Source organism: Lissotriton vulgaris, chromosome 7, assembly GCF_964263255.1.
Source record: "Lissotriton vulgaris chromosome 7, aLisVul1.2, whole genome shotgun sequence".
NCBI lineage: Eukaryota > Metazoa > Chordata > Amphibia > Caudata > Salamandridae > Lissotriton > Lissotriton vulgaris.
The window spans coordinates 425,629,934-425,651,560 of NC_141695.1; the positions used below are offsets into that span (position 1 = coordinate 425,629,934).

Genomic DNA, 21,627 nt, shown 5'->3' on the forward strand with positions numbered 1-21,627 from the left:
GGAGCCAGTGGAGGTTTTTCAGGTGTCCAGAGATGTGATCTTTACGCGGGATGTCTAATATTAGCCTGGCTGAAGCGTTCTAGATGCGTTGGAGTTTTTTCTGGAGTTTTGCGGTGGTACCGGCGTAGAGGGTGTTTCCGTAGTCCAGACGGCTCGTGACCAGAGCGTGGGTGACTGTTTTTCTAGTTTCGGTGGGGATCCAACGAAATGTTTTTTTGAGCATGCGAAGAATGTTGAAGCAAGATGAAGAGACTGCGTTGACTTGTCTGTTCATCGAGAGTGAGGAATCCAGGATGACACCCAGGTTCCGTGCGTGGTCCGTCGGGATGGGTGCTTTTCCAAGGGCCTCTGGCCACCAGGAGTCGTCCCAGGCGGAGGGGGAGGTGCCTAGGATGAGGACTTCTGTTTTGTCTGAGTTCAGTTTCAGACGGCTGTGCTTCATCCAGTCGGCTACTTCTTTCATTCCTTCATGCAGGTTGGTTTTGGCGGTGTTAGGGTCTTTGGTGAGTGAGAGGATCAGTTGAGTGTCATCAGCGTAGGAGATGATGTTGAGGTTATGTTGGCGTGCGATGGCCGCGAGGGGGCTCATGTATACGTTGAAGAGGGTGGGGCTGAGTGAAGATCCTTGTGGTACGCCGCAGATGACTTCAGTGGCCTCTGACTTGAATGGTGGAAGGCGGACTCTCTGGGTTCTTCCGGTGAGGAACGAGGTGATCCATTCCAGTGCTCTTCCTTGGATTCCGATGTTTCTGAGGCATTGTAAAAGGGTGCTATGACAGACCGTGTCGAAGGCTGCGGAGAGGTCGAGGAGGATGAGGGCGACTGTGTCTCCATTGTCCAGTAGAGTTCGTATGTCGTCTGTTGCTGCGATGAGGGCGGTTTCAGTGCTGTGCTTGGCTCTGAAGCCGGACTGTGAGGAGTCGAGGGATTTGTTGGTTTCGAGAAATGTAGCGAGCTGGTTGTTGACCGCTTTCTCGATGACTTTGGCCGGGAATGGAAGGAGTGAGATAGGGCGGTAGTTTTTGAGTTCGGTGGGGTCAGCTGTGGGTTTCTTCAGGAGGGCGCTGAGTTCGGCATGTTTCCAGCTTTCCGGGAAGGTTGCAGAGTTGAGGGAGCAGTTGATGACGTCTCGGAGGTGCGGTGCTATAATGGAGTCTGCTTTGTTAAAGATGTGGTGAGGGCATGGGTCTGTGGGGGATCCTGAGTGGATGGAGTTCATCGGACGGATGGTGTCCTCCGTGGAGATTGGCTTCCAGTCATTGAGGATGTTCAGGGGGGGTGGGGGTCCTGCAGCGGGTTGGGTGGGTTGGTCATCGGGTCGGTTGTCGAAGCTGTTGTGGATGTCAGCAATTTTGTTGTGGAAGAATGAGGCTAGGGAGTCGCAGAGGGCTTGAGAGGGGGTGATGTCGTTGGAGTTGGCTGAGGGGTTGGTGAATTCCTTGACGATGTTGAATAATTCCTTGCTGTTGTGGGCGTTGTTATCTAGTCGGTCCTTGAAGGCGGTTTTCCTGGCATTCCGGATCAATCGGTGGTGTATGCGGGTGGCGTTTTTGAAGGCGTCCTTGGTGCTGGTGGTTGGGTCTTTTTTCCAGGCCTTCTCAAGGGAGCGACAGAGTTTCTTGGATTTCTTAAGATCATCGTTGAACCAGGAGGCCTTCTTGCTGCCTAGTTTGATTTGTTGTTTTTTCAGTGGAGCTAGGATGTCGGCGCTGTTGGATAACCATTGGGTGAGGTTGGTGGCTGCTTGGTCGGGGATTGAAGAGTGGGCTGGGGGGTTAAGAAGAAGCGATGAGGCGATCTGGTCGATGGTGATTTTGTTCCAGTTCCTTTGCAGAGTGGGTTGGAGGTGGTTGTTGGATGTGGGCTTGTTGTAGGTAAAGTGAACGCAGCTGTGGTCAGTCCAAAGGAGAGCTGTGGAGTGGCTGAAGGAGACATGTTTGCTGGAGGTGAAGATAGGGTCGAGTGTTTGACCTGCGATGTGGGTGGGGGTAGTGACAAGTTGTTTAAGTCCGAGGTTGGCGAGGTTGTCCACGAGGGTGGTGGTGTTGCGGTCGTTGTTATTTTCAAGGTGAAAGGTGAGGTCTCCCAGAAGGATGTAATCCTTGGAGGGGAGCGCGTGTGGAGTGATGAAGTCCGTGATGTCTTCACTGAATTGTGCGCGAGGTCCTGGTGGCCTGTAAAGGAGGGTGCCTCTGAGTGTGGTCTTGGGGTCGATGTGGATCTGGAAGTGAAGGTGTTCGGTGTTGGCGAGATTGATGTCTGAGCTGGTTGAGATGCGGATGGAGTTCTTATGGACGATAGCGATGCCTCCTCCTGTGTGGCCGGAACGGTCCTTGCGGATGATCTTATAGCCTTCCGGGATGGCAATGGTGATGTCTGGGGCTGATGAGGTGTTCATCCATGTTTCTGTTAGGAAGGCGACGTCCGGAGAGATGGTGTCTAGTAGATTCCAGAGGTCAATGGCGTGCCTGTGGACCGAGCGGGTGTTGAGCAAGATGCATTGTAGGTGGTTGGGGTCGGATACCTGTTGTGTGTTCGTAGATGAGGGATTGTTCTTGGTGCCGTCGAACTTGCAGGAGTAGCAGGAGAAGGGTCCATGGGTGTGTCCAGGAGCGGTTTGGACGCAGTTGGGGGGGCGGCCAGGGTTTAGGGCATGGAGGGTGGTGGCATCGTAAGTAATGCGGGAGGGGTGGACATGACGGGGACCAGGGGCTCTGGCGCTGGGCGCGGTCCAGGCGCGGACGGGCGTAGACGGGCTTACTTTTGGCGCACCTTCGGCGCGGATTGGGCGCGGTCGCTGCGCGTAGACGCTGCACGTGGGTGCATCTGGCATAAATAGGTGGAGGGGGAGGGGCGAGGGGGGCTCAGCTGGGAGGCGGGGCGGGCTCTGGAGGACGGCCTTGCAGGGGAAAACAACAACAACCAAATGGCGGCGTGTGGAAAAGCACGAGCAGCAAAGCGCCAAGCAAGCACTACCAATATAGCGCCACACAAGAGAGCAATGAAGGTACACTGAGAATAAAAGCGCAACAATTTCAGTTTATCTCTGCAGGCAAAATGAGGCACATTAAAAGCAAATCGTCACAATGCAAAATAACGCGCTGAAAGTAAGGAGCCAGATCTCAAGCGCAGATCTGTGCAATGATCGCGTTGTGAGTGAGTGAGCATGAATTTCGAGCGCAGAATAGCAATACCACAAAGCAGTTCGAGCAGCAGGGAGCCAGGGGAGCGTCTGCTCACAGCAAAGATGAGGCAGTCACAGCGCTTCCGGGGACGGGAGCGCTATTAGTAATCAGTGGGAGGGGGCTCAGCTGGGAGGCGGGGCGGGCTCTGGAGGACGGCCTTGCAGGGGAAAACAACAACAACCAAATGGCGGCGTGTGGAAAAGCACGAGCAGCAAAGCGCCAAGCAAGCACTACCAATATAGCGCCACACAAGAGAGCAATGAAGGTACACTGAGAATAAAAGCGCAACAATTTCAGTTTATCTCTGCAGGCAAAATGAGGCACATTAAAAGCAAATTGTCACAATGCAAAATAACGCGCTGAAAGTAAGGAGCCAGATCTCAAGCGCAGATCTGTGCAATGATCGCGTTGTGAGTGAGTGAGCAGGAATTTCGAGCGCAGAATAGCAATACCACAAAGCAGTTCGAGCAGCAGGGAGCCAGGGGAGCGTCTGCTCACAGCAAAGATGAGGCAGTCAATCTAAAGATACTCTAGTGTTGCAGGGAATACGAGAGAGACACAGAAACCCAACTTCCTAGGTAACTCTCAACACAAGCCATATTGTAATGAGAATAGACAACTATGGAACCATGTAGGGCAAGCAGAAAGAAATGGACCCAACTTCACCAATATTACAAAACTAAATGTGACCAATAAAGCCAGTGGTTTAACACAGGATCATCTTTGTACAGATGCTGCAGGAAAGAGGGTTGATCCACAATGTCAAATCTGATGTAAAATCCAAACGCAATCCCATCTACATCAATAAATTGACCTTGGGGCATAACCCTAAGTAAATGGAAGAAAGACAGCATATCACATCCAGATAATTGTGGAATACATCAACTACAATCTTTCACATGACTATTGGGGTCATATTGGTGACAGGCTGATAATTACCCTCAAAAATAGAATCTAATAAGGTTTTCTTTAATATTTAGATAACAACCCCGATTTTATAAATCTACAAAATTAAATGTTCTGCAACGGAGAGTTGAGGTTTTTAATCTATGCACATATAGGAGCAAACGGAAAGATGCCTGCTTGTCTATCTATGTCATGCTAAAGTGTAAAAGTAAAATCATAATCTTGTAAGTACTGGAATCAAGTAGAGACTCCAGAGGTGGTGAGAAAACTTGACTCGTGAAGAGGTTTGAAAGGGCACTGTGGACCTGGTGATTCTGCCAGGAAAACCTGTTTTAAAGTCATGGCAATTCAATCAGTACTCTACACATTAAAGAAAGCTGTGTCACAAAAACAATTGACTAAATTGATGGGATGTTCGTAACTCAAACAACACTATCTGTTTGGGAAGGTAAAATAAATAGGTAAAAGATTATTGGTAAATACATACATAAAAGACCTGTCTTGGTTCGATCTTCTTGGGGTCTTTAAAACCCTAGCACATCCAGTGCATGCATTTCAAAGTTGAAACTACTGGGGACAGAATCCCTCAACATTTCAGAACATACAACAGCTGAAAGGGTCTGTGGACTATGCAATGTTCCAAGATGTTCTCTGCTTGACACCTGTTTCCATTCCCTCTCCTCACAGTTCCATAAAGGGAAAGGTCACTCTGTGTTTGGTTTAATCTTTTCCCACTCTGCTTTGGATCCCTTACAGGACTACACAGATGTTCACACATGACTGAAAGGTGCCAAGAAAAACAGCTCCCGCTATGAAATCGGAGGTAGCCTCTGCTCGATTATTCAGCATGGAACAAACCATATAAGAACAGTCTGATCTCAAGATAATCCAAGCTGTAGCAAAACATTTACAAATGACCACGTGTTTGCAGGGTCAGGTTAGAGCATATTGGCCAACTGGGAAAACAGGAGCTATGCCGAAAGCTGTGTCTTGCACAAGATTTTAAGTAAAGGCAAAGGCAGTCACATATCAGGCTTGCTGACTCTGTCCTAGCCATAGAAGACATTGATTTGCTTCAGCCTCTCTTCAAATCTCTATATCACTCTAAAGGCCAGTTCAGTCAGGGGAGAAGAGAAATATGGAAAATGTACACAATACATCCTAGCACAGATTTATCTTATGGTATCCAATGTGCTTTCTCACTATTCGTGCAGCCACACCCGTTTCTAGGTAGTGTTTGGGCGACACAAATCTTTTAACCACTTTCTACAACAATAACTTTTGATCATTGTCCCTTAAAGTATTTTGAGATAGCGTGCTCATTCTTCTCCTCTGGTGGGTTCCATTGGATGGGCTCTACTTATCGTAGGGTAGGCAGAATACAAGAGGGTACTTACTGTTTGCAATCTCCTCCTTCTCCTCTTCCGGCGGATCCCACGCTGTTGGGTGGGCTCTTCCTACCCCCAAGTGATAGTTTCGCAGTAGGTGATTTAGCTGGGCAGCAGAAATAATAGAGTAGTCACTGTGTAGCCGTGTCCACGAAAGCTGTTTTGTGGGATAGAGGAATGAAAAGAAAAAAGATCATTGATAAATACTTCACAAATAGGTTTCTAGAGAAAGGTTAAAATGTGACCTGCTGAAATTTTCTTTGCCTCTCATTTTCAATAAATTTGGTGTAGCTGCTAGGCTTCAGGCTTGGGTTTGAATCCCAGCCTGCCTACCATTTTCACCAAATTGTATATTTGGCAAACCAGTTTAACATGTTGTGCCACATGCCCACATCTGTCAAAACCTTAAGTTCGCAGTCTACAGTTGAATAATAGAGGTATACAGTAATGTTGAGGTTTCATCACAACACCAAGATAGGATTCCTTGAAAAATTGTACCTGGCTTCATAACTCTACATTTAAAAATAAATTTCTACTTTCTACTCAAATAACATTGTTGTTGTTTCCATTGGAGATACTGCACCAAGAGTTTAGAGGTTAGTTGCAAATTGCAAATATGAACAATAATGAGACATGCCTCCACGCTCTATCCCAGAGATAAAATTCATTGCGCTTCACCTAATTGAAAGGGTAACTTCAAGAATATAGTCTTTTAGGTCGAGCCTGGGCAGCGCATGTGCTGTTCTGCGTGGCCTGCTGTGTTGAGTTAGGGACTTGAAGTTCTGCCCACCCTTTCCATTGGCTTGTGTCCTTGTCCTTTGTAAATGCTAGCTTCTGATTCCTTAATCGTCTTGTTAGTCCCTACTTAGTACCGCCTTGTCTTCGTTTGAATCCTCCCATGAGGCCTGGCCCTTTTACTTCTGCACGGTACGTTTTATTTTGTCCGTGAGCACTATTTTCTTTAATAGGTTACATTCAGTGCACCATGCACTCTTTCAATTTCCAAGCAGCCAAGAAAATGGTGGCCGCTTCTTTGCAACAACATAGATCCCACATTTAGGAAAGTTTGAGCTATTGGCAGCCTTCATAAATGTGAATGTGCAGCATGGAGGCTTTGTAAACAAAACAAATATTTGCAATGCAATAGGTCTCGCATTTGCAAGAGTTTAAGCTGTTGGCATTTACAATGTCAATAGCTCAAACTCAAAAATGTGAGACCTATTGCATTGCAAATGCGTGTTGTATAGCTCTACTAGTTATGCAAGGCTTCCCTTTGCGGTTCAGAGGCTCTAATCTAATCGCTTGCTTCATTGTCCTTTCCTTGGGTTATTTTCTGCATCCTGGAAGTGAGAGGTCCCAGTTAGTGGACTGCCATCAACCTCCCCTGTGAGCTCTGAACCCAACTCCTTATGCTTTAGGAAACAACTACAGACCGAATTCCTCTAACTTGCTTTCTAATAGACCAGCTCACCAATAAAAAGGCAGAATGGATGAACAAAAGATACGAGCATTCAGTTACAGCCCAATCTCCCTTGTCTCAGAGTTGTTATTTAGCTACAGCTTTTCCTGGTTGCACTTGTTTCTCTGTGGACGGAACAAATGTGCAAGTATACTAGAAGTACACAGGAATAATAACAGGGTATGAATGACAATTTGGGCATGATTAGAAAATACCAGACTATTTTTAGACTGGTCTTGCACAGCAAATTCTCAATTCATATAGCACTCTTAAGTAACTAAAATGTGACATAGCGCTGTATATAATTTAAAATTAATGGATTCATGTATTAATAATTAGCAATTTGTATAACCAGTATATCTATTTACAGGGAGGCAGCCTGTGCTCACTGCAAGACGTTGAGAAGCTGGCAAAGTCTGCTTCATGTAAGCCTGTAACTGCCCAATTCGTCACCAGTTACATCCACCTTGCGATTACGCTTGCTCACCTTAGCTGTCATCTTACCTTCAGTAGACTGGTTTTGGGAATGCATAGCAGATTGACTGTGGTTGACAGTTTTCGGAAGAATTCAGCAGCGATGTCGCCAAGTCCAACACCCTGCAGCCAATCAAGAAGGAGATCAAGATTTGTTCGGATCTGGACTGCTTTTGACCACTGATAGAAAGGCTCTCCATTCCCTGAAAAAACACAGGAAAAAAATAAACGAGCTAGTTTATGATTTGCCGCCCCAAAGAGAGACTGGGCCTTAATCCCTATTGAATTAACCCAAAGTCATCTGTTTCCTAGGCAAACCCAGATCCCTTGCTCTGTTGTCCATCCAGACCTCACTGTTGACGTAAGAAATCTTTATACATTACAATACCTTAAGTAAGTCATGGTCCTAACTAACGATTGTGCTTTGAAGCAATCCTATGGTAACAAGTTAGCACTATATAAAAACACATTAAATAATGAAACTAAATGCTCATGGGAGAGAGAGGTTGGAGGAAGGTAAGAAAATAAGCAAACAAGGGAAGAAAATAAATAAGACGAGAGAGAGTGATTAAAGCACAGAAAACAACAAGAGAGATTGAATGTAAGTAAGGAAGTAATAAATTCCCAGGTACCAAAGAAGTATGGCCTGTTGGTACATGCTCCCGCAATTAAATTATTTTATATTATTAATTCTGGCATCACCTCCTGCCGGCGATATTGTGAGTCAAGGAACTGGGGATGTGACAGTTGAGGCTGAAACAAGGACACCCTTTCATCATCAGCTCGTCAGGCGCTGGTCACCTGCCTTCTCACAGACCGCTGAAAGGTTTTACATTGGGTGGGTAGCATGACTAAAGGCTGCTGGCGAAGAAGAAGACACTTACACTCTGATAAGAGTAAACTCTTACCAGAGCTTGACGTGCAGTTGTTTTTTATTTATTTCAGTTTTTCTATGTTGTGGACACTATTCAAGTGATCCTTTAAGCGAATTGCAAATAAGAGAAACAGTCAATCTTACAGGTTTACATTTTCAAAGTACCACAAAAGAGTATAAGAAAATAATAACACATATATTTACAATGGGTCCATGAACTGAGAGATGAAACAATCGCGAGAAAGAAGGTTTGATCTACATTTACATTCATAATGACATATTTTACAACCAGTAGGTTTTAAGGTGTGCTGAGTTGAGTTAATAGCAATTGTTTTTTTTTCATTCTAGCTTAAAAGAAGATAAAAGAGAGACCCCAGTGTTTTTCCAAGGGGAATGTTATTCCATATTATGGGTGTGAAACCAGAGGAGGAGCTGGAAACTGTTATGCAATTTTGTAACCTGCTTTGTGTCAAGGACAAGATGATTGGGAGAGCTCAGCACATTAAACACAGCACATTTGAGAGCAATAATCCTTTTTAAAGTATGAACCACACTAATCTCCCATTTGGATGCAAATGTATTTTTTAGTAATTTAAGCTTAATTAGCTAGAAGTATATGGAAAAGATGCATGTGGAGTGACTGGAGTTATAATCACTGATTCTTGTTTTCACATTTCACTGTGTAATATACTTAGTTTACAAATTGATTTTCCATAGCATCACCGCTAATCATCGAAGTCATAGAAGCACTAATAACAGCCTAACCTAACCACAAACTTCTAACGGCCCACTTACGCGTGAGCTAGATTTGTGCGCATTGATTCCATGTGGTCGGAACAACTCTTTCCAGATGGTAGGCCCGAGCCTGCCCATAATCCAACTAATATTAGTTATTAGTTATTTCTCCAGATTCGTGAATAACACACACAGGGGTGTAGCTTAAGCAATAAGATTGGGGGTGGGAGGTGTGCTTCAGAATTTCCAACAGTCTGGGATATAATGTTTAAATACGTTCAACATCTCACCATACCCAACTGAAAGAATCTGGACCCAACTATTTATCAGAAAAAAAGGTGTTAGGGGAGTTGTAATACAATCCCCCTGAAGCTACGTCCCTGAACACAGTTCCCAGAATACCAGTTCCAACTCTGCATGTTTTCTTCTTTTATGGGTGGGATACCAGGCCCAACTCTGCACCCATTTGCCGCCTGCTTGGAGCAGCTGATAAATGAGTGTGAGGCTGCAGAGAGGTTCGTGTGGCGAGGACACTGGATACGGGAGGTAGAGGACAGGGTTGGGCTCAGCTGGGGCAGCGTTGCGTGCTATCTGCCCTGTCCTGTCTGCTTGTAGGGCCCTGTGTGCCACGGCCTTGTGGGGAGAGAGACATGGCTGACAAGAAGCTCCTGGCTCAGCCGACTCCCAGGGTTAGTGCTGCAGGGGTTGGGCAGGGTCCTGTCTGTGCTTTCCCTACATCTCTGCCATTTCCTCTCCTCTGGTTTCACCAGGTTCATAATCACACTGGTAAAATCAGGTCCGTTGTCTCTGGCCACATAATTACTGAGTCCCGAAATACCAGACAACTCATAGTATGGCAAAGATGTGAAACATCGGCTAACCCCTCCTTCCAACTAATTCTGGATATATAATACTCGGCATCCCCCGACACCAACACATAAGCCAACACCTACGAAGCCTCCACTGGCTCCCGTGGTGAAAAGAGCCACTTTCAAAATCTTCACTCACGCCTAAAAATGCCTACACAACATCGGACCCAAATACCTCAATGACAGAATCAATTTCCACATACCCAAAAGAAACCTCTGATCTTCCAACCTCGCACTGGCCGAAACCCCACGCATCCACAGAGCCAGAGCAGGCGGAAGATCCTTCTCTCACATTACATTGCAGCCAAGACCTGGAACGAGCTACGGGCGGCCATCAGACACACCCCCTCCCTGAACACCTTCAGGAAGGCCCTCAAAACCTGGCTCTTCGGCTAAACAGATCTGTGGACCCAACCCTCCCCCCAACACCCTTCCGCCTCATCGCCTTGAGACCCTCGAAGGTGAGTAGCGCGCTTACAATTCCCTGATTGATTGATTGAGATCGGCCCGAAAACTAATGGAAGTAAAACCGCACAATTTCTGTAACGTATCACAAATAGGAGGATTTGACATGATATGTCATCACTATAAACTTGACGAGTTCCAATATAAAAAATAACAGCAGTGCAACATATGAATTGCTTATTTTGTTTTAATTGCCTGGCAGGTATAATTGAATTTTTATGATTGCAAACTTTAGTTTTGAGATGTAAACGTAATTCGACTCAAGCATTTTCTATTTTGCAGTAAAGTGATGTGACTTGAATGGATGTATGACGTTACAACGCCTGCCTTTACAACACGGTTTTTACATCGCATACCTTTACAACGCCTAGCGCTTAGAGGTGCTGGATAGTTAAAAGTTTAATTTTCTATTCCAACTCCAGTCCCCGTGGACACTAGGGAAGGTGTTGGATAGAAAATTAAACATATTCCCTATCCTAGAGCGCCCCCCAGCGCAATGCGTTGTAATGGTTTGCGTTGTAATGACCGCGTTGTAATGGTAGTGCGTTGTAAAAGTTTCGTTGTAAAGGCTGTTTACCGACTTGAATGGGTAGTTTATGTCTAGCATATGCACAGTCGGGGCCGGACTGGCTGTTGCGGGCACTGGGCAATCCCCTAGTGCGCCGCAAGGGTGGGGGCCGGTTTTGGGCCCCCTGGGGGCCGTTTTGTTACAGGACCGTTTTTGAGCTCGGTCGCACCCCCAACAGACAGGCGCAATGCGTCCATTGGGGCGTTGGGACGTAGCCCCACTAAGCCACATGGACGCACGCACGCTAAGCAGGCAAAATGCAATTGTATTTGTCAATGCTCCTTACCTTGACCTTCCGTCTTCGACTCCTTCCTCACCTCGCGCGTCACGCTGCTGAAGCCTGGGAGTGGGGCGACACCGGCTGGGCTGCGGCAGCTTGTTTGAGTGGCACAGGGCTATAACCAGCCAGAGCATGCGCGGGGCACAGGCTTCCACCTTTACATGGGACCCAAGGGTGCTGCTTCATGCCGGCAGGGCCGCGGCAGCCTCCGGGTCTAAATGGCTGATCAAGGCGAATACTAACTGTGCCCCCCTAGCCAATCCTGGCGCTGCATGCAGCACCAGGATTGGCTGGTCCTCCGCGCACCTCCATTATTGGGTGCCGCGCGTGGGTGGTAGCATGCACTACACAGTATGGCCAATCACTGTGTGACTTCAGTGAAGCCATGCAGTAGCAATTGGCCATAGCTGCCTGTGTGTGTGTGGTGATATCCCAGGCGCAGTGCAGCTCACGTCACCGGCACACACGGTCACGCTAGACCTTGTCCTGGTGCATGTAGTGAGTTTAGTGACTGTCTGCTGAGTCGGACTGCTGACTGGCTTCGTCACGTCGTCACTGTGACCACCTCACCTGCGCTGCCTGCTGTTTCTTCTGGTGGTGTGTGTCAGGTATGTTCATATGTTGGTGTGCAACATTTTATTTATCACTCAGGTAGTGGTACGCAGCTGGACTGTAGGGCTCGTGCCACTATCCAGTGCCTCCCTGGTGAAATCTCTGCTCTGTGATCTTCGCACTTTGGGACTCTGGGTTGTAGAATTCACAAAATAATGTTTCGAAACCAGGACCCACCCAGCTGCAGAGAAGCCTCTCGCCCTCGCGCCCGGCATGAGAAAGAGAAAGAGTGCAAGCCTTGGTTTCCTCGGGGCGCGAGGAAGGACAGGGGCCAGCGCTGATGGATCATAGGATGTGTACCGTAGAAAATAGTCTTTTAATTTTCTGGGGAGGTGTGGGGGTGTCGTCTGCGCCGGCATCAATCATCATCATTAGGCTTGAGGGCCTGGCTCCCCAGGGCCCTCTCATGTTGAAGGATCTCCCTTCCCTGACTGGGGGCTGTGCTGCCTCCACACTCGATTATCTTAATTAATGTTTATATTCTTAATTTTCTATCTTGCAATAAACTTCACACTTGAAGTTATTCTATTTATGTTGTCCTTCATTACAACACTCGCGCAGACAATTGCCGGCTCGCACCTCTTATGATAAAACTCGTGTCAGCGCGAAACGCAACATTAGGACGAGGCCTGGAAAACTGACTGTGAGGCCTGCGAGACGAGTGCCAGGGCCCTTTCTGGAAACGGGAAGAAAGGAAGGGAAGAGAAGGAGAGGAGAGCTGAGGAGGGGACAGGATGGGAGGGAGGGAGAGAAGAGAGAGAAGAGTAGAGAGAGGAGAATTGAGGGGAGGGGAAGAGAGGAGGGTAGAGAAGGGGAGGAGAGTACATGAAGGAAGTGGAGCTAAGGAGATGAGGGGCGGGCTGGGCTGGGGAGGGTAACCGGCAGAGGAGGAGAGGAGAAGAGGACTAGGGGATGAGAGAGGAGAGGAGAGGAGAGGAGAGGAAAGGAGGAAGGAAGAGAGAAGGTAGGATGGAAAGGCCAAGTACAGAAAGAAGGGCAGGTTGAGCAGAGAATGAAGCGAGAGATGGAGGAATTAAGGCACCCACTTCTACAGTCTTTAAATATTACCATTCTACATACTGGGGTAATTACTGTGCAGTAATACCTGCGTACCTGTCATTACCGATTTATGGCCAATCACTGTGTGACTTCAGTGACGCCATGCAGTAACGACTGGCCATGGCTGTGTGTGTGGTGACGTCCCAGGCGCAGCACAGCCCACGTCACCGGCGCACACAGTCACACTAGACCTAGTGCTGGTGTGTGTAGTGAGTTAGTGACTGTCTGCTGACTGCTGGCAATTGCTTTATTAACCTCTTCTGTGCTGATGACGAGCCGAGGCTAGTCATGCAGCACGGTGCTTGTGTGCTGGTGACGAGCCTGGGCTCGTCATGAGCCGTGGAACGCTCACATGCTCGTCACCAGCACACGAGCACCGTGCTGCATGACGAGCCTGGGCTCGTCATCAGCACCGCGGCGCCGTGGGTGGCCCTCCTCCCCCCCGCGCCGCGGGGGAATTAGCCCCGCGGCGAAGGGGTTAACCTTCCTGCTTTCTCAAATTTGCTTGAAAGTGCACCATTTTCTTCTCTTTTTTCAAAATTTTCTCTTATGGTGGTTCGGGCTCACTGCGCAGTATGCCAAGCCGAGCACTTTGCCAGGGCCGGTTTTCGTTCCCAGTCCGGCCCTGTGCACAGTATATCATATATTGATGTGTATAATTAGAATGCATAGCAGGTTGTACATGACAAGTGAGGGGGGCATTTTGTGCTTCCTCTTGCCAGAAAACAAGGATATACGGCACTTGGAGGCGAGGGGAGTACTGCCAAGTACCACGCATACATCGTTAGACTAACATATTTCAATGTGGTGGTCCACATCACTGCACTTAAATGAAAAGTCATATATTATTTATAGCGCCTCCTCAACTGTTAAGCCGGAGCTCTGTTAGCACCACTGTCAGAAAGCTGCCTGCAGGGCAGGGTCCACAATGCTTCCGGGTGGCTGGCTGAACTCGATCTGGGCCGGCTTAGTCAGCATATAATGTAACTTCATTCCCAGGCGGAATTCGATTTACTGATGTGACGTGCATCACTGAGTGAGTCAGTCTGCAAATGCAGCCCAGGACATACACTCCGTTACTTACACACATAGGCGGGTGGCGGGAGCTGCAGACAGTTTAAGTTTGTCAGAACACCTGTGCCCACTGTGCCAGCCAAAAATGACACTGTGACGACCCGGGGGCAACCCGGACCTGGCATTAAGCAGGCATAATTTCAGAATGCTGTGGTCGTCGGGCGACCCGAGTCCTGGACCGCGGTCGCTGCAACTGGAAAGGGGCGACCACTCGGTCCCCCCGAATGTATGGTAGGGGGCCCGGATCCCCCCGGGAAACCATTTTGCGCGGTGGGCGTGTCTCGGCTGGTATGCCCGAAGCGGCGTAGCCGGGGCGCGCCTTTTCCCGCCCAAGAAGGGTTGTCCTAGACACCTACACCGTTGGCCACGCCCCGTAGGCGTACCGGAGGAGGGTACACGCCCTCCCGAAGAGGAATAAAAGGAGCAACAATCCGAAGAAGCATCCTCTTGTTCCTGTGCTTGGAAGCTGCACCCTCTCGTTGCACGTGAGCCCTCGACGGAACAAGGAGCAATTTTGAGAACTTGTAATTTTTGTTCTTCTCTTTTAGCGTCTCCCACCTTTGGATCCAGGACCTCGTTGCGCAGCAAGGACCGAATATCCCACAACGATGCCTGGCAAGAGGCCCGGAAAGAAGGCAGGGACTGAACAGATGCTTCGCATGTTGATGAAGGATATGGCGAGCATGAAGAAACAGATGGCGGCAATGAATAATACGGGCAGACCGAAGAAAGTCATCGGGCCAGCATTGCCGGGAGTAGTCCCCGCTGGGAGAGGTAAAAGGGCTAGGAATAGGGCGGCAGGGGGGGAGGCCCCGGTTCCCGAGTCACCCCCGACAAGCCCGGTTAGTCCGATGGAGGCCCCGGTCCCGATGCCGGACGCGGGCCAACCGATCCCTGTTGTAGTTACGCCCACTAATGGGGAGGACATGCCTCCGGAATTGGCCGCCCAGTTGGCCGCATGGCTCGGCAAAAGTACCGAGGGTACGACGGCGCCAGGAGACACGGCCGAGGAGGCCAGGTTACTGATGAAGCAGTTGCGGCAATCGCGAGATGCCGCAAAGGCGAATCTCCCTCTTGTCCCCTCACAGGTTCCTCCAGAACGACCGGCGACTGGCGTTGGAAAAACAGCGGGACCAGCGTTGGATTCGGGTAAGCAGCCATTGCCAATGGCAGGGGAAGCGGTGTTGCCTTCAAGAAGGGAAAAAGTGGTACAACATATTCCGCTGGCCACAAAGGAATTGATTTGGGCTGATAAGTATGTGAATATGTTTTCTCTCCTGACTGATCATCACGAGGTGGAGTATGTTAAATCTCAGAAAGATTTATGGCACCCGAGTGTGTGGCGTGCGAAAATGGCGGGTTTCAGGGTTGATGAGACAATCTCAAATTGGGCCAGGGCATTTGCAATGTTTACAGCGGTCATGGGAGAACGTAGACCCGAGGTTTTGTCGGAATTAGCCTGTTATCAGACACGTATAATGGAGTTCTATGACACGTATGAGGGTGATGTATGGATGGGTTATGATAGTAAGTTTCGTAAGGCCAAGGAGCACGATTCATCTCAGACGTGGGACTGTCTCGACTCCATATCTTGGCAGAAGCAGCTCATGCCGGGCGCGACGAAGTCGTCTTCGCTTGGCGGGAATGGGTCGGCGCCCTCCCGCCATCAATCGGCGGCGCCCTTTAGGACAGGCCCCGCAGTTGATCACCAACCGAGGAACGGTGGGAATGGGGGTAGAAAAGGGGTTTGTTGGAACTTTAACAGAGGCAAGTGCACGAGGCCACAAGGGACATGTAAGTTCAGGCATGAGTGTACGGGGTGCGGACACTCTTCACACCCCGAGTCTTCGTGTAGAGCCAAAAATGGTGACACAGGGGGTAAGGGAGGGGCCAAACAGGTCTAATGTCGACCACGGGGCTTCGCTACCCACCCCTGTAGATATCATGGCAATGATCCCCTGGCTAAATGAATACCCTGATCCTGTCTCCGCCGGGGTGTTGCGTGACGGTTTCTCGTATGGTTTCCACATCCCGGTGGGGGATTTTCGGGGGGAAGCACTGTGTAAAAACCAACTGTCGGTCCAGCAGAATACGGCCGTGGTGGAAACTAAGATTGCAAAGGAGGTTGCCCGTGGCCGGGTGGCCGGCCCATATAGGCAACCGCCAGTTGCTAATTTTGTATGTTCACCGCTGGGAGTAGTCCCCAAGAAGGACCCGGTGAGTTTAGGTTAATTCACAACTTGTCGGCTCCTAGGGGTCTATCGGTGAACGATGCGATTGACCCAGGGGTTTGTTCGGTGCGGTACGCATCCTTTGATGAGGCCGTCGCCATGTTGAATCGCCTGGGGCCCGGAGCGCTGATGGCTAAATCAGATATTGAATCAGCGTTCCGGTTGCTCCCGGTACACCCTCAGGATCAGCGTCTGTTAGGTTTTATGTTCCAAGGACGCTACTATATGGATAGATGTATGCCAATGGGTTGGTCCATCTCTTGTGCGTATTTTGAGAAATTCAGTTGTTTTCTGCAATGGGCATTTACCAGAGCTACGGGCTATACACAGGTTATGCATTACCTAGATGATTTTTTGTTCTTGGGGCCAGCCGGTGACACGGAATGTGCACAGGCTTTGTTGGAATTTTGTAATCTCATGAAACGGTTTGGCGTGCCATTGGCACCAGGGAAAACGGTGGGACCATCTACCTCACTCGAGTTTCTTGGAATTGAGCTCGATTCAGTGGAGGGATGCTTCCGTTTGCCCAGGGACAAAGTAATGAAATTCAGGGCTTCTCTGGAATTGTGCATTAGCAAAGAAAAAGTAACTCTCCATCAGTTGCAACAAGCAGTGGGCCAGCTTAACTTTGCCCTTAGAGTAATACCAATGGCCCGCCCCTTTTCCCGCTCTATTGCCCAAGCCATGGTCGGTCTCAAAGAAGGACACCATCGCACGAGACTGTCTGCAGAGGTTCGCCAGGATATGCGCATATGGTTGGCATTTCTGGCGGATTTTAACGTTCGAGTGGTGTGGAGCAAACCACCAGCATCCTCGGACGAGCTGGGTTTGTGGACCGATTCGGCGGGGAGCGTTGGATTTGGCGCCATTTTTGGTAGTCGATGGTCGGCGCAAACATGGCCGGCGTGGTGGCGCACCAGTGGGCTCACAGGTAACATTGGGTTCCTGGAGTTGTTCCCCATTTTTGTGGCTTTAAAGGCATGGCCGGATGAGTTTCGTGATCGCTCTGTGGTGTTTGGTCCGACAACATGACCGTAGTTGAATGCATAAATAACCAGGCAGCACGCTGCAAGTGGATTTTGAGGTTATTGAAGGAAATTGTACTACTTTGCATGAGACTGAACGTGCAGTTTAGGGCGAGACACGTGCCGGGTGTGCTGAATCATGCGGCTGATGCGCTCTCTCGTTCCCACATGCAGGCCTTCAGGGGTTATCTACCCTCCGTGGACCTAGTGGCGGCACCATTCCCCGAAGCTCTCTGGTTGTTCGGTGCCCCGGATTACAGGACCTCGTGGGAGCAAGCCTAGCCCCCAGGACAAGGAAAGCGTACGAAGGAGCGTTTCGTTCCTATTGTGCATTTTTGGGTCCAGCAGGAGGGGATAACTGGGGACAGGAGGAGTATGTCCTGAAGTTTTTAGTAGCACTCCATAAGGCAGGCCGATCAGCAGCGACGGCTAATACGCACCGGGCCGCCATTGCATTCATGGCGCAGGCGCATGGCATCAGGGACCCCACATCGTCCTTTTTAGTAAAAAAGGCACTGCGTGGGTGGCAACGCCTCGAGGGTCATAGAGTAGACGAAAGGCGCCCTATTGGGTTAAAAATGTTGTCCCTGTTGATGTCGGTACTCCCCGCGATATGTTCCTCCCAGTCCGAGGCAGTGCTATTTCGGGCCGCTTTCGCATTAGCATTCCATGGGGCTATGCGGGTGAGCGAGCTGGTAGCAAAGAATAAGAAGGATATGGGGGGGGGTCTGTGTCGAGAACACATCCTGATCAAGGGTGATTCAATGGTGATCACGATAGCCAGGTCTAAAACCGATCAGGGTGCGATGGGGGACAGTATTGTTGTTCAGCGCATGCGAGGGTCCCCCATGTGCCCAGTACAATGCGTTGAGGAATATTTAGCGCAAAGGGTGGTAGCATGGGAGGGAAGCTTGCTGAGACACACTGACGCCACCCCACTGACAAGGTTTCAGTTTCAGCGGGTGTTAACTATGGCAATCGCGGCAGCGGGTTTGGACCCGGGCGATTTTGGGACCCATTCCTTTAGGATAGGGGCTGCTACAGAAGCTACAGCCAGGGGTCAGAGTGTGGAAATGGTGAAACAATTGGGACGATGGTCCTCGAACTGTTATAAAAGGTATGTGCGGTTGCACATGTTGTGAAGCCAATGTCATGCACTCACGCTTCTTGTTTTTGTTTGGTTTACAGTTTCGCGAGCATGCGATGCGGGGCGGACTGTGCAGTCGACCCGACACCTGGGGATCAGCGGTCAAAGACCATCGGCTGAGGAGAGAGTGGTGTGGGTCGTGGGCCACTCATACGTGAGGCATGCCGGGGACGTATTCAAAGCAGGTGACATGATTCACGCAGCTGGGGAATACGGGTACAGGGTGACCTTCCACGGAAGGGGCGGGCTCTGTATTGACCAGTTTCAATGTTTTGTGGAGGGACTGTTAGGGCGGACAAGGTCACCGCCGTCTATAATCATAGTACACCTGGGAGGCAATGATTTGGTGACGCTCGGTCGGCGGGTACTCCTCGAGCGGGTTCTATCCACTGTTAGCTGGTTGGCGAGAAGGATCCCGGGGTGCACGATAGCATGGTCGCACTTTATTCCCAGAAAGGTGTGGCGGGGGGCCCTCTCTGTGTCAGCTTTGAATCATTCAGTAAAGAAAGTCAATAACAAGCTTGGTAGGTTGTTTCGTTCGGAACAGTTGCACAGTATTCTGCATGGATGTATTCGGGGGGATCACATGTATCTCGATGATGGGGTCCATTTGTCCCGGGAGGGGAATGTCTTACTCATAGGAGACTTCATAGCATGGTTAAGGGGTTTGTAAAGCATGACCTTTGGTAGGAGTTTGTGGGGGGGCCGGCCTGTGGCGGTAAGGTCATGATCGGTGAGCAGTAATTTCAAGGTCCCTAGAGGAGGGGCGCCACCCATTATGGATGGGAGCACCCGGGGGGAGGCGGCCATTGGCCCCTCACACGGGGAGGCGGCACCCACTAAGTATGGGGTCGCCGAAGGGAAGGCGGTCATAGGCCCCTCCCAGGGGAGGAGACGGCTCGATGCCCCTCCTAGGAATTTCCCGGGGCCAGGATATCCGCGACGGCGGATGTGATGAACAGTGTGGGGTGGGAGGGGGGTCCACGCTACCTTCTAGACACCTCACACGAGTCCTCGGACGACCACTAAGATGGCGTCGAGTTAAATAAAGGGCCCCCGCTAAGACAAGGGAAATTAGAAGTTGGCACAGAGGTACAGTCCTCTGTGCGCCTGCCCCTCACACCGTGAGGGGGGAGTTCTGGTAGTAGGGATCTGACACCGGTTAAGACCTTGCCGTTGGCCCGTAATGTTAGGATGTACAATTTTTATTTAGAAAGTATGCATTTGCAGGATGTTTAGACTCGGCTAGGAGAACCTTTGTATTAGAGATTTGTTAAGGTTAGCCAATAAACGTGTCTGCATCGGAATGTTATAAATGAAAAATTGTACATGATATGAAACGTTTATTTTAATGTTTAATTTTGTTTCATATTTTAATAAATACGGCCGGGAGGGTAACTCCCTCCCGCCTTCCAAATGTTCAGAACTGCGTCCGTCTTCCCATCCTTGGGGATTGTGTTGGGAGGGGGTGACAGGCATCCCGGCCATATGGAAAGGGGCGACCACTCGGTCCCCCCGAAAGTATGGTAGGGGGCCCGGATCCCCCCCGGGAAACCATTTTGGGCGGTGGGCGTGTCTCGGCTGGGATGCCCGAAGCGGCGTAGCCGGGGCGCGCCTTTTCCCGCCCAAGAAGGGTTGTCCTAGACACCTACACCGTTGGCCACGCCCCGTAGGCGTACCGGAGGAGGGTACACGCCCTCCCGAAGAGGAATAAAAGGAGCAACAATCCGAAGAAGCATCCTCTTGTTCCTGTGCTTGGAAGCTGCACCCTCTCGTTGCACGTGAGCCCTCGACGGAACAAGGAGCAATTTTGACCCACCCACCAGCCCCTTATGGCAACGTTAGTAGTGCAATAAATAATTGCTTTGCTTTGATAGTATCCTTTTGGTTGTAGTGGTTATTAACGATGTTGCTGTTTTATTGCAATAAAATGATTTACTTCATAACATTTTCTCCCCCAGTGCAGCGGAGTATCATAGTCTAATTGAGAAATGGGTTGAATAAATATTAGAATGTTAAGTTATTCGCTTTTCTTCAATAGGTTCATAAAACGTCGTATTTATTTTGGTCGGGCGGTAAGGTCATGATCGGTGAGCAGTAATTTCAAGGTCCCTAGAGGAGGGGCGCCACCCATTATGGATGGGAGCGCCCGGGGGGAGGCGGCCATTGGCCCCTCACACGGGGAGGCGGCACCCACTAAGTATGGGGTCGCCGAAGGGAAGGCGGTCATAGGCCCCTCCCAGGGGAGGAGGCGGCTCGATGCCCCTCCTAGGAATTTCCCGGGGCCAGGATATCCGCGACGGCGGATGTGATGAACAGTGTGGGGTGGGAGGGGGGTCCACGCTACCTTCTAGACACCTCACACGAGTCCTCGGAGGACCACTAAGATGGCGTCGAGTTAAATAAAGGGCCCCCGCTAAGACAAGGGAAATTGGAAGTTGGCACAGAGGTACAGTCCTCTGTGCGCCCGCCCCTCACACCCTGAGGGGGGAGTTCTGGTAGTAGGGATTTTTTATTTAGAAAGTATGCATTTGCAGGATGTTTAAACTCGGCTAGGAGAACCTTTGTATTAGAGATTTGTTAAGGTTAGCCAATAAACGTGTCTGCATCGGAATGTTATAAATGAAAAATTGTACATGATATGAAACGTTTATTTTAATGTTTAATTTTGTTTCATATTTTAATAAATACGGCCGGGAGGGTAACTCCCTCCCGCCTTCCAAATGTTCAGAACTGCGTCCGTCTTCCCATCCTTGGGGATTGTGTTGGGAGGGGGTGACAGGCATCCCGGCCATATGAGCATATGCAGGCGGGAATCGTTGCGCGGCCTGATCTGTACTGTGATGGCGCTGCTTGCTACAGAAACAGTAGTAGTCAGTTAGTACCTTCAATCCTCAGTTCAGGGGATGTAATAACATGGAGGTTAGTTACGTAGCTGCTGGTTACAGCTCAGAGGTCTGGGATTCAGTTGTGTTAAAATGAAGTTAGCTCAGCCGATTAAATGAAGCACTTGGCCGAAATATAAGACATAATTATCACCCCCCCCCTCCCAGAATGTGATGAAGGTCTCTGAACCTTCTATATCCCACAGATGATCACAGACCTTAGGCTGTGTGAGGGTGCTTCCTGAAAGCTTAAGCCCCTCCTAATGTACTATTAAGTGCAATGGATTGATGCACCACCATGAGTAAAATTACAGCTCGGCTGTGGCCTAAGAGTTCAGCTATCAGGCAGCTGAGATCATAATCTGCACCTGGGCATCTCACATCCTGTTTT

At 49.5% G+C, this 21,627-nt stretch overlaps 1 protein-coding gene across 1 annotated transcript in view; it reads right to left on the reverse strand.

Moving 5' to 3' along the window:
- The window catches only part of RASIP1 (Ras interacting protein 1), a 284,208-nt gene that overhangs the window by 60,513 nt on the left and 202,068 nt on the right, over positions 1 to 21,627 (reverse strand). The window contains exons 10-11 of the mRNA XM_086930409.1: positions 7,443 to 7,615; positions 5,489 to 5,636 (exon numbers count right to left, since the gene is read on the reverse strand). Coding sequence (XP_086786535.1) covers positions 5,489 to 5,636; positions 7,443 to 7,615 — 321 coding nt within the window. The remainder of the gene's footprint in view (positions 1 to 5,488; positions 5,637 to 7,442; positions 7,616 to 21,627) is intronic.